The sequence below is a fragment of the Rhinolophus ferrumequinum genome, chromosome 7 (assembly GCF_004115265.2).
Source record: "Rhinolophus ferrumequinum isolate MPI-CBG mRhiFer1 chromosome 7, mRhiFer1_v1.p, whole genome shotgun sequence".
Classification (NCBI taxonomy): Eukaryota; Metazoa; Chordata; class Mammalia; order Chiroptera; family Rhinolophidae; genus Rhinolophus; species Rhinolophus ferrumequinum.
The window spans coordinates 51,295,952-51,309,172 of NC_046290.1; the positions used below are offsets into that span (position 1 = coordinate 51,295,952).

Genomic DNA, 13,221 nt, shown 5'->3' on the forward strand with positions numbered 1-13,221 from the left:
AGAATCCGAAACCTTTCTGAAGAAGATGATGTCTGCCAATATGTTGAGAAAGTCCCTAAACAAAAAATGTAACACACCTAGGACTAAAGCACTCAAGGTTCAGCGTCTTGTTACTCTCCATGTCCTGCAACACAAATGTCATGTATTGCTCTAAAGAAACAGGGTACTAAGAAAAATAAGAAAGGGGCCACAAAATATGCTAAACTTTTGGCCAAGAGAATGAAGGAGGCCAAGGGAAAACACCAGGAACAGATTGCCAAGAGACATAGGCTGTCTTCTGGGGGAGCTTCTAAGTCTGAGTGCAGTCAAAAATGAGATTTTCTGGGCCGGCCCGGTGGCTCAGGTGGTTAGAGCTCCATGCTCCTAACTCCGAAGACTGCTGGTTCGATTCCCACATGGGCCAGTGGGCTCTCAACCACAAGGTTGCCGGTTCAATTCCTCGAGTCCTGCAAGGGATGGTGGGCAGTGCCCCCTGCAACTAAGATTGAACACAGCACCTTGAGCTGAGCTGCCGCTGAGCTCCCGGATGGCTCAGTTGGTTGGAGCGCGTCCTCTCAACCACAAGGTTGCCGGTTCAACTCCTGCAAGGGATGGTGGGCTGCGCCCCCTGCAACTAGAAAACGGAAACTGGACCTGGAGCTGAGCTGTGCCCTCCACAACTAAGACTGAAAGGACAACAACTTGAAGCTGAACAGCACCCTTCACAACTAAGATTGAAAGGACAACTTTACTTGGAAAAATAAAAGGCCTGGAAGTACACACTGTTCCCCAATAAAGCCCTGTTCCCCTTCCCAAATAAAATAAAATAAAATAAAATAAAATAAAATAAAATAATAAAATAATAAAATAAAATAAAATAAAATAATAAAAAAATAAAATAAAATAAAATAAAGAGGTTTTCTAAGAGTAACAAATAAAGAAGATCAGACATCAAAAAACCAAAACATTAGGTCAGGGTGGTGATAGTAGAAGGTCTGGTGACTAGAGAGTGAGCCTGAGTGACGGTGAGCCACGGGATGTCAGGGGGATAATCCTGATAAGGGGGCGTGGTGAATTTCACTTTAGCTTTTTTTGAGTTTGGGGATATTGATTCATTTCAGCCTGGGATGTGTAATTGAATTTGACAATTTTAAAACTTTATTTTGTATACTTCTCCTTTTTTGATATGGATGGCAATATTTATTTTAATTTCACATTAATCCTTTACCTGGTAAAATTATATTTACTTATTATTCTAATAAATTCTAATGTTATTTTTATTATAAATATATAATTATTAATGTTATTATTTACTGTAGGTTATCAGACCAGGATGAAGAGGGCAAGACCAAGCAGAAGTGTATCATATCTGACCCCTCCTTTTCCATGGTGACAGTTCAACGGGAAGATAGTGGAATAACATGGGAGACCAATTCAAGTAGGTCTTCCACTCCTTGGGCTTCGGAGGAAAGTCAGACTTCTGGAGTGTGTAGCCCGGAAGGGTCGACTATGAATTCTTCTGCAGGGAATGTTTCCTTTATTGTGGATGAAGTTAAAAAGGTTCGGAAAAGAACACCTAAGTCAAAGCATGGCTCACCATCTTTGCGTCGCAAAGGCAACAAAAAAAGAAATTCTTTTGAAGCCCAAGATGTTCCAGCAAACAAAAAAGATAATCCTTTAATTTCCGAAAGCCAAGTACTAAAGACCCAGAAAGATAAGTCACCTACAGGCAATTATGATAAAATGAGAAAAAAGACCACCTCAAATATACCTCCTATTACTGGAGCAATATACAAAGAACACAAGCCGTTAGTGTTACGGCCAGTCTACATAGGAACAGTACAATATAAAATTAAGATGTTTAATTCAGTTAAAGAAGAATTAATTCCTCTACAATTTTATGGAACATTGCCAAAGGGTTATGTAATTAAAGAAATACATTACAGGAAGGGGAAAGAGTCATCCATCAGTCTAGAGCCAGATTCAGGCAATCATGATGCTAATATAGTTTCCAAGACAGGCAAATTAGTAGCCCAAAGCATAGAAGATGATAAAGGAAAAGAGCTTACTTCACCTTGGGGAGGTGTACGCTCCAAAGGGTCAAAGTCCCTGACCTCCTCAGTCAGTCGCGAGGATAAAAAGAAAAATTACGCTGATTCTCCTCTAAAGGCTGCATCTGCCACCAAGCACACAGTTTCCTCTTATTCAAGTAATGACACAGCAAAACAAGAAACACAGCTCAAACCTCCACAGGTCGTGTCACAACAGGCAGCCGATGAAGCAAAACCCCGGGAAACGGAGCCTTCTCTTATACCCGATACATCTGCAGCTGTGTTCCTGGAAACAGCAAAGGAAGAATTTGAGTCTGATTCACAAGAAACTGTAATTTCAGAGCATGACTCTTCAGTCTCACCACCTTTAGTGGATAACATAAAGAAGGAAGACATATATTCTGCTGACAGTTCCATTTCACTGGAGGCAAAGAAGGATTCTCTGGAAACGGGTTCGCCAGATCTGGCAGCATCTGTCCAGGAAGATTTTGGCCCAGAGAGAGAAGAACTGGACCTAACTTCACTAGAAAGGGCAGAACCAGTTTCTGAACAACTAACGCCTCCTCATCTTGATGTCAAAGGGGAGAAGGAAGAAAACATGCCTGAGCCATCCATTTCTCCTTCTGAACCGCTAGTGTTAGAGGAACTAGAGAAAAAAGAAATAGAAACTTCTCTACCAATAGCTGCTACCCCTGAGCCTGAAGATTCTAATTTAGTAGAAGAAGAGATCATAGAACTTGATTACCCAGAAAGTCCATCAGTTTCTGAGGAGCCCTTCTCACCACATTTAGTCCCTGAGGAGAAGCAGAAAGAAGAAGAGACCATTCTACCATTACTGACAACATCAATGCCTGAACATGTTGCTTTGTCTGAGGAAGAAAGAGAGGAAAATGAGTCTGTTTCTACTGATTCTGCTTTTGTATCAGAGTATTCAGTCCCACAGGATATGAACCAGGAACTAGAGAAGCAAGAAGTTGAGCCAGTTTCTCCATTCAATGTAAAATCTATATCTGAACGTGCACTTTTGTCAGAAGAGGAGAATGAGGAATTTGAGCCTCGTTCCCCAGCTTCGGCCTCTGCATCTGAACGCTCTTTCTCACCCTCCATAACTGAGAAGACGTCTGAGTGCCAGGCACCCCTGTTTTCAACAGTTACGTCACAACACGTGGTCCTGTCCGGAGAAGAAGGCTCAGAAAGTGGGCGTTACACAACAGATTCCACATCAGCTTCTGAGGACTCCGTTCCGTCACAGGCAACAAAAGAGTCACTGAAGAAAACTGACCATAAGTCCCCATTAAAATCAAAAGATGTTTCTGAGCACATGATTCTGTCAGAAGAGGAGAAGGAAGACGCTGGGCCATATTCCCCAGAGGTGGCCTCTGCGTCTGAACACTCTCTGCCCCCATGCACAACTGCATTGACTTCTGAGTGCCAGTCACCACCGCTTTCAGCCCCTGCGTCGGAACATGAAGTCCTATCAGAAGAGGACCTAGGAAGTGAGCGTTTTGCACCAGATTCAACATTGACTTCCCAATATGCAGTTCCACCAAAAGTAACACAGGAAGCCCCGAAGAAAATAATTGATGATGTGTCCCCATTAAAATCGAAAGGTGTTTCTGAGCCCATGATTCTATCAGAAGAGAAGGAAGACGCTGGGCCATATTCCCCAGAGGTGGCCTCTGTGTCTGAACACTCTCTGCCCCCATGCACAACTGCATTGACTTCTGAATACCAAGCCCCACCACTTTCAGCCACCCCATCTGAATATGTGGTCCCATCAGAGGAAGAGACAATAGAAATAGAGCAGTACACACCCTCTTCCACCTCCGTTTCTGAATTTTCAGTACCACCATGTGCAACACCAGAATCACAGGAGGAAGAAATTGTCCACAGTGCTCCTTTAAATCTAAAAGGCGCCTCCTCACCTATGAATTTCTCAGAAGAAGAGCAAGAAGACATTGGACCGTTTTCTCCAGACTCTGCATTTGCGTCAGAATTCTCATTTCCACCCTATGCAACTCAGGAAACAGAGAAAAGAGAATTTGAGTCTGATTCTCCAATATGTTTAACATCACCATCTGAGCACACTATTTTGTCAGATGAAGACACTGAAGAAGCTGAACTTTTTTCTCCAGACTCAGCATCACAAATTTCACTCCCATCATATAGAATCCCAGAAACAAAGAAAAATGAAATTGAGCCTGATTTACTGTTAGCTGCAATATCTGCTCAAGGATATTCCAGCTTTTCAGAAGCAGATGAGGAAGTTGAATCAACAGCTTCTACACCTGTACCTGAGCATCTCAGTTCATCAGAGAAGCAACATGCTGAACCTTCCCATCTGACGTCTGCACCTGAAGACTTGAGTGTGTCACCTGCAACAAATAAAGCAGAGAAAGCAGATGCTCAAACAACTTTAGCATCTGTATCTGAATATCTCATTTTAGCACAGAAGCAGGAAACTCAAGCAGTTTTAGAACCTAAGTCTGAAAATTTGATTCCACCATATTTAACCAGTGAAGCAGGAAAGGGAGAAATTAAGACAAGTTCATCAGTAGGTACAACACCTGTTTCTTTACCTGTGCAACCATCCGAGATAAAGGAAGAAACCAAACCTGTTTTGCCTTCATCTCAGGATTCAATTTCACCTGATTCAGTTCTTAAGAAAGAACAAGAACCCAAAGCATTGCTCACTCCAAAAGCTGCAAGTGAACAGATGGCTTTGTTAAAAGTTAAAAGTGAGGAAGAAATTGTGCCCGACTCTCAAGAAGCTACAGTACATGTATCACAAGATCAAGAAATGGAGCCTCAGCTTCCAAATGTTCTAGGATCTGGGATGAAATATTCAGTTCTGTCTGACTTGGTAGATGAGCGAAAGAAGGATGTCAAACCCAATTTAGCTCCAACTGTGACATCTGAACTAGAACAAAGAAAGTTGTCAGGGAACGAGCCTGAAGTAATAAAGCCATATTCACCTGTAAAGGAAACATCTCCATCTGGACCTGAGATTTTATCAGTAGTGAAAACGGAAGTGAAACATGGTTCTAAAATAACTGGTACACCTACAGTGCTGCATTCAGCTTCACGAGGAGTGGAAAATGGAGTTGAACGTGGACAATCTGCACCCGAATTTTCAGATTTGTCAGAAAAAATAAAGAAAGAAATTGAACCCAGCTCTTCAACAACCACAACATCTGTAACTAAGCATGATTCAAGCTTAACCAAATTAGCAAAAGAAGAAATCCCAACAGAGTTAGCTCTTACCACCCCTATGGAACATCCAAAAGTAGGAGAGAGTGACTTAGGAAGGGGTTTGCCACCATTGGTAACATCTATAGATGAGCATTCACTTCCTAAAGAAGAAGAAAACGTAACAATTAAAGCTATTTCTCCTCCCATTGAAACTGCTGCGTCCAAACATCCAGCTTGGTCAGAAGCAGAGAAGGAAATTAAATTTGGTTCACCTCCAAGCATATCCTCTATACCAGAGCATTCTATTTTCTCAAAGGCAAAAACTGAAGAAGTTACACCTGGCTTGCCAATAACCCAAACACTGTCTTCTCAGCATGCAGATGCATCCAAGGAAGCAAGGGTAGAAAATGAACAAGGTCTATCATTTTCTACAGTCCTTGACTCTGAACGTTTGGTTTTATCACAGAAAAAGAATTCTGTGTCTGCCTCAGAGGTGTCAGGGCCTGAACATGTGCTTTCGCCCAGCCTAGGTGGTGAGATACAGAAAAAAGAAACTGAACTTCCTTCCTCACAAAACGTGTCACCTGCACCCAAATATATAGTTCCAAAAGACAAAAATGAGAAGATGGCAAGTTCTTCTCCCGAGCTGGAAAATTTAGAGTCAAATGATTTAGCTCTGACATTACCAACCTTCAGTCATGGTAAGAACAAACAGGGAATGGAGACATCTTCTACAGCTCAGGGACATTTCCTGTCAGAAAAACAAGATCTTGGTCTGGCAGAGCTCTCTTTGGGTCCTGAGAAGAAAGACAAGCCACACCAAGTATCAGAATTACCAAATGCTGAGTTGGAATTCACTAGTGGTTTAGGTAGGCAAAGTGGATCTATAGATACCAAACAAATAAAATCTCCTACAACTGAAACAGGGGGTTCTATCTTAGAAAAGGGCCTTGCTGAGGTTAGGAGCAAAGGAGAAGGAAAAGAAGAAAACAGGGAACTTCCTGGGTCAACTATAGTGCCTGAAATTTTGGAGGTTTCATCATGCTTTAAGGAAGAACCTCAGAAGCAAGAAATTAAATCTATCTCTCCTAAGGTAGCCAGCTTAGAATCAAAAAAACCGCTCACCTCTCTAGTTGAAGGAGACAACCAAGAAGAATGTCAGCCATATACTATTTCTTTAAAAGGATTATCGGAAGAGTTGAACCATTCAGCTGACTTTAAAAGGGGGGGAAATCAAGAAATAAGCTCATTACAGCCAACAGCAAATTTGAAGGCACAAGTTACAGGACATACTGTAACTACACCAAATGAAGAAACAGACCAACCAGATTCGTTCCCTGTACCTCAGAGTATAACCGAACCCTCAAAGATTGCTTCTTCTGACCTCCTCATGGAACAAGAGAAGCCTGAAAAACCACTTCATTATAATCAGGCTGCTAAATTACCTGATGTAAGCACGTCTTGTGTGGATAAACAAGATCTGGGTATTAAACAACTTTCAATTATGAAAGAGAATTTGCCTTTAGAAGAATCAAAATCATTTATGACAACTGAGTCGGCAGATGTTGAAGAAACACAAATGAAAGAGGCCTTTCTTCCTTCAAAGAATGAAAACTGGATGGTGGAAAAGCCAGAAAGTGTTTTGGCAAGTCCTCATGAAGAAAGAGTACTGGGATCTGTGCAGCCAGCTTCCTCCGGCCGCAGTGATGTTATGGCAAGGCAGCTCAAGCCTCCTCTGTTAGATAAAGACGAAACCCGAAAGCAGCTTCTGCCACGTTCTGCTGAAAAATCTCATTTATCATTACAAGAACCAGTATCTACTCTTGATATCTCCAGGGGTAATGAAGAGACCTTATCAACTGAAACTTCTTCTGAAGAAATACGGCTGGCCCCAAAACCAAAATCTTTAGTTCCAGCTGGAAATGTACAGAGAAGTGAAACAGAGGGGAAACAGATTATTTCTTCTGTGGGAATTAGAAGTTCAATATTGGAGAAAGCAGGCACAGAATTTACCAGGCCTCCCAAAGAAGACAGCCAGGAAGAAATCAAGCTACCTTCTGAAAGAATCCTCCAGAAACCAGTGTCTGGCTCATCAGTGGAACAGGTCAAAGAAGGCCATTTTCTGGCAAAAGATATAGAACCTGCATTGAGCAATAGAAAAGAAGCACACAGCAGTATCTCTCCTTTACTTGGAGAGAAGCCATTAGAAGAATCAAAACCAGTTCAGGTAAAGGTTGTAGACGATGCTAATGAGAGAGGGAGACCAACCTCTGAAGGGAAAATACCCACACAAATAAAACCCCTCTCCTCGATCCAAGAAAATGAAGCACCTCAACCCGCAGAGCCCCCTGAGGAGACACAAAAGCTGCCTAAGCAGCCAAAGGCAGTTAAACCAGGACTTTCTGAGGAAAAGGGAAAGAAAGGAATTTCATCTTTTACATCGTGGATGTCCAATTTGTTTTTTAGATCAAGCACTGCAAGTAACAAAGTTGCTGAAAAAGAAGATTTAGAAACTCAGCCAAGTCAATCTGTAGAAAAAGTAGTGGCTGTGATAGAGCCTAAAGGTACAGCTCCAGAGGACTTGAATGCAACTGAGAAAGCAGCTGACCATCCATTACCGGAGGCAAAACTTACAGCTGCTGAAGAGTCCAGAGGTGCTTTGGTTAAATCTGGTGAAGGTCAAGATTTTAAAGAAAAACCGACACTTTTATCAAATGTAGAAGATTTACAACAGCCAGAATCTAAATCTGAGGTGTCCAGTGAAGATCATGGCAAGAAAGAAACCCTAGACTATTCAGAAGAAATGGACCTAAACTCAGTAGTTACTTCTGCTGATGGTGAGGAACATCTTGGAATTCAATCTTATTCTCCCATGGGTGAGAAATCCATTATGGAAGAAGCCAAAAATGCTGTTCCTCTGCGTGTCACTGATAGTAAAAGAGCCCAGATGCCAGAAATCTCTTCTCCCTCTAAATGGAGTATCTCTATTGCTCAGGAAGAGCCAAGAAGTGATCAAACAGAAAAATCACTCTTTTCATTTGATGCAGTAGATAAGGTGCCACAACAGCCCAAATCAGCTTCATCTAGCTGCACAAGTAAAAGTACCATGAAGCTATCAGAGAAGCCACAGTCAATAAGTTTGCCAATAGAAGAATACAAAGGCAGTCTTATTGATCTTGGTGAAGATAGACTAAAGAAAGAAATGTCCAAACCTACTTCCTTGGAAATTTCTGAAGAAGAAATGAAACTCAGGTCTGTTAGTTCAACTGAGGAGAAAGATAACTTGGAAACCAGATCATATTCCTTGGCAGAAAAGATGGTGCTGGCAGAAAAACAAGAAACTGTGGCACCATTAGAGCTAAGAGATAATAATGAAATTGGAAAGGCACAAATTACACATGGATCTATTAAATTGGAAGAATCAAAAGCTGCTGGTGTGCTGCAGCAAGTCTATCAAAACAAAGACCACAAAGAAAGACACAAACTTATTGTGGAGGAGAAAGGAGAAGAAAAAGCCAAGCAGTCACATGTATTTTCAGAAGGGGAGAAGAAGCAGGAAACTCAGCCTTATTCTGTGAATGTAATCAGGTCTACACCTGAAGAATCAGATGTCTCTTTAAGTCATTCTTTGGGTAAAACTCAACCATTTTCATTAGTTAAAACCATATCAATTACTGAAAAATCAGACACCATGATCTCAGAGGCTCACCCAGAAATCGGGGAAACAAAGACAGTAGGAATCCAACCACATCTATTAGAAGAAAGTAAAGTGTTGGTGGAGAAACCTGAGGCTTTCATTCCAGTGGATCTTCCTTATTGTGAGGAAATAGATAACCGCTCTTTTCCTAAAGAAGGAAATCTGGTATTGGAAAAATCAAGCAGGGATATGGCGAGTCACAGTGAAGAAAAGGGACAGGTCACGGTATCAGAAGTGTCAAAGGATGGTTCAATAGATATCACAAAAGAAAGTATGAGACAAGGATCTCCAGCTAAAGAATCTGAAAGGATTTTAGATCGTCCTGTGGGTGAATCAAAGACCTTAGAAACACCATCACATTTGTTGTCATCTGTGAAACCACAAACACTTGTTTCAGGGGCTTCTCCAGAAATTAGTACAGTAAAGAACAAAGAAATTAGTGCAGTGACGAGACAAGAAATGACTCCAGATAGGCATACAGTCTGTCCTATTCAAACATCTAAAGAGCAAACATCTGAAATATCTAAACAACCTGTTCTTTCAAAGCACCACTTGGAGGCTCTAGAATCGGCTTATGTAAACGAACCACCCTCTTTAGCAAGCAGCAACTATGCTCAATTTATAAGAAATGCATCAACAACCAGTGCCGATAAAATGGTTTCTACTAGAGAAATATCCGAGGAGCCTGAAGACACATATGAAAAAGGTGGATTTAAAATGACTAGTAAGCCAGCTGGACTTTCAGAAGATCAAAAGAGTGCCTTCAGTATCATTTCTGAAGGCTGCGAGATATTGAATATTCATGCTCCTGCATTTATTTCTTCAGTTGATCAGGAAGAAAGCGAACAAATGCAAGATAAGTTAGAATATTTGGAAGAGAAGACCTCATTTAAAACTCTACCCCTCCATGCTGATAGTGAGGCAATTGCTTGCCATAAAACATTAAAGAGTAAATTAGAAGATTCTGATAAAAAAGTTACATCGTTGACAGAAAGTAAACAAAAGGAAACTCATAAAACAAAAGAGATAGCCACAGATTCAGAAACTGGTGATTTAGCCTTTAATCAGCCCACAATTCCCAGTGAAGAGGATTATTTTGAAAAATATACATTGATAGATTATAACATCTCCCCAGACCCAGAAAAACAGAAAGTTCTATCGAAATTAAATGTTGAAGCAGAACTCTCAAAGGAAATTCCAGAAGAAACTATCTCTTTCCCAGAAAGTTCAGAGGAAAGTGCCCTCGAACGTGAATATGACTTGGTGGAATTAGATGAAAGATTTTATGGACCAGAAAAGGACTACAACAAGTTATCTCACCTAGAGACCCAAAAGTCTTTGGTTATCCAAAAATCATCTGACAGAGATGCTCCAAAGAGTATAAACAGAGATGTGGACTCAAAATCACCTGGGATGCCTTTATTTGATGCAGAGGAAGGAGTTTTGTCACGAACCCAGATATTTCCTACCACTGTTAAAGCCATTAATCCCGAACTTCTGGAAGAGCCACCTGCACTTGGATTTTTATACAAGGATCTGTATGAAGAAGCAGTTGGAGAGAAAAAGAAAGAAGGGGAGACAGCTTCTGAAGGTGACAGCATGAATTCTGAGGCATCATTTCCAAGCAGAAATTCTGATACTGATGATGGAACGGGAATATACTTTGAGAAGTACATACTCAAAGATGACATTCTCCATGACACATCTGTAACTGAAAAGGACCAATGTCAAGGTCTGGAAGAAAAAACAGTTGGTAAGGATGATTCGTACCAACCAATAGCAACAGAAGGAGAAGTTTGGGGGAGGTTTGGAACTATTCTTGGGGAAAAGAGCCTGGAAGAGGAACAGAAAGCTGCTTCCAGGGAAGGAGAATCAGGAGACCACATGGAGACCTTGGACAATGTAGCTACGCAGAGAAAAGCTCCCATTGCTGAGGAAGTCACAGTGGTTACCCAGAAGGTAAGCTATGCAGTTCCATTTGAAGACACCCATCATGTTCTGGAAAGAGTAGATGAAACGAGCAGTCAGAGTCATGAAGCAGCAAATGCAAACCCCGAGGTCAATGTGAATGTCCCAGTACAAGTGACCTTCCCAGAGGAAGAATTCGCACCTGGTGCTACGTGTGTTCAGGAAACGCTGCAAGAAGTACCTGCCATAGTGGTCCCACCTGAGCCAAGTGAAGATAGGCTCCGCAATAGCCCTATTCAGGATGAGTATGAATTTGCTGAATCCCAGAATTACGAAGTGGTTACTCAAGACACTTTATCAGAAGAACCGTATTCAGTCTCTACCCCTGAAGACCTGTTACCTCAAGGAAAGGAATCCTTTGAACACATCAGTGAAAATGAATTTGTAAGTGAGGTGGAACAAAGTATGTCTGCTGAACAGAGAGAGTTGGACAGAAAGAGGACAGAAGAAGACCAACTATCATCAGAGTTAGTTGCCGAGAAGGAACAAAAGGAACTGAAAAAGTCCCAGATTGACACATATTGCTACACTTGCAAAAGCCCAATTTCTGCCGTTGACAAGATGTTTGGCACCCATAAAGACCATGAGGTTTCAACGCTTGATACAGCTATAAGTGCTGTAAAGGTAAGTACATTACTTTGTTTTCCTATTTTCTTGGTTTAAAAAATGACCAATATTTAATACGTTCATTTTTAGGCATAATAGTTAGTGTGAAAAAAAACTAAGAATATTTCACCAGGCATTTAGTTAAGATCCGTTGACAAACATTTATTGGGTATGCACTATGTGCCAGGGATTTTTCCAGGTTCTGGGAATACCAGGATAAATAATAGAGGGCTGCCACCTGTGAGGGGTCTTCTCTTATAGCAGTAACCCTTAACATTATCCAAAAAAGCCAAATAATTTTAAATTGTAAAATATATAATGCTTTTGAGCACAAAAAATTTGTTTTCAATTACCTACAATCTCATCCTTTAAAAATACACATTTCTATTCCATTGAGCAATTTAACTGCAAGTTTTATAAAAAGAACAAAACAGTAAGACATTTTAAATTTCAGTTTCCTCCATATTTCCTCTTTATTTCTCAAATGGATGTTAGAAATGGAAAACCTTTGCATTCTTTCTGGCTATGTCTATGGACTCCCAATGTTACAAAGTTAGTTACAACACATATCCTTATGGATGTGATTATCAGTACTCCACTTCCCCAGAGACACTAGTGGAAATCGACCATTTAGTCTTTGAGATTCCCTTCTAGCTTTCAGTAGCCTTCTGGCTGAAGCCCTATTCTTATCTCTGCAACCCATCTTCCATAGAGTAGCCAGAATGACCTAAAAATGCGAATAATAACAAGAATTTAGGACTTTGTGCCAGGCAGTGTGTTAAGCTCTTTATACACAAGGTATCTTTTAATCCTCACAACCACCTTGTCATGTCATCAATTTGCAGATAATGAAATGGGCCCAGGTAGTTTCAGTGACTTGCCCAAGGTCATGGAAGACGGAGCGAGGGTTGGTACCCAGGTCCGTCTGACACCAGAGCTCATGCTCTTGGTTGTATATTCACGTTGCTGGGCTCAGTGACTTGCTAGTGATAGTGATTTTCAATATGATTATTAAGTTAGGTCACTGTTATATAATTGCAAGTCTCATTTTGATTTAATAGGATAACATTAGAAGCTGGGCATTTTTTTTCCCTAGAAAATTAATCCTTCCTCACTTGTCTGATATTGGTTCTATTTCTCCAGGGTGAAATTTTGTTGAAACTTTACATGATAAAGTTTAGGGGTAGGGAATGGAGTGATTTCTTTGATGAGTTCTCAGGCATTGGGATGCATGAGCAGCACTGATATGTGCCCCATTCTTTGATGACATGTGATTTTGTTCATTAACAACTACTGGGCACTGTTAGCAAAAAGAAGACTAGATTTTTTTTTCAGTCTTATTTTTCAGTCTTTCAATTGTGTTTAATTTCTCTAGAAATTAAAATACCATTCTGTCTAAATATTGTTAATTTAAAACATTTCAAAAGCAGGGATATATGATGTCCCCTGCTTTCAAACCACTTTAAAGTTTTTTTCTCCTTATCTTCTCCAAACAGTATGAGAAAGTAGAATAAAACAGTTGACTAAAGCCAAAGAGTCTTGCTCTTTTTCATTAAATCATTGGTGAAGATGAAAAGTTGGTTGACAACTTTTAAAAATTAAAAATCTATTTTGAAAGTTGGAACTTGAGACTTTCTAGCATCTTGTGAATAGGCCATTTCTGATTATTCAGGAACTGAACGCTGCTTTTACAGATTACCCAGGACCTGGCTTCTCCCCCTACTTCGT

General features: G+C 40.6%; 1 protein-coding gene across 1 annotated transcript in view; it reads left to right on the forward strand.

Annotated features, from left to right (window-relative positions):
• Positions 1–13,221, forward strand: part of CMYA5 (cardiomyopathy associated 5) — a 92,936-nt gene that overhangs the window by 36,611 nt on the left and 43,104 nt on the right. The window contains exon 2 of the mRNA XM_033110234.1: positions 1,299–11,511. Coding sequence (XP_032966125.1) covers positions 1,299–11,511 — 10,213 coding nt within the window. The remainder of the gene's footprint in view (positions 1–1,298; positions 11,512–13,221) is intronic.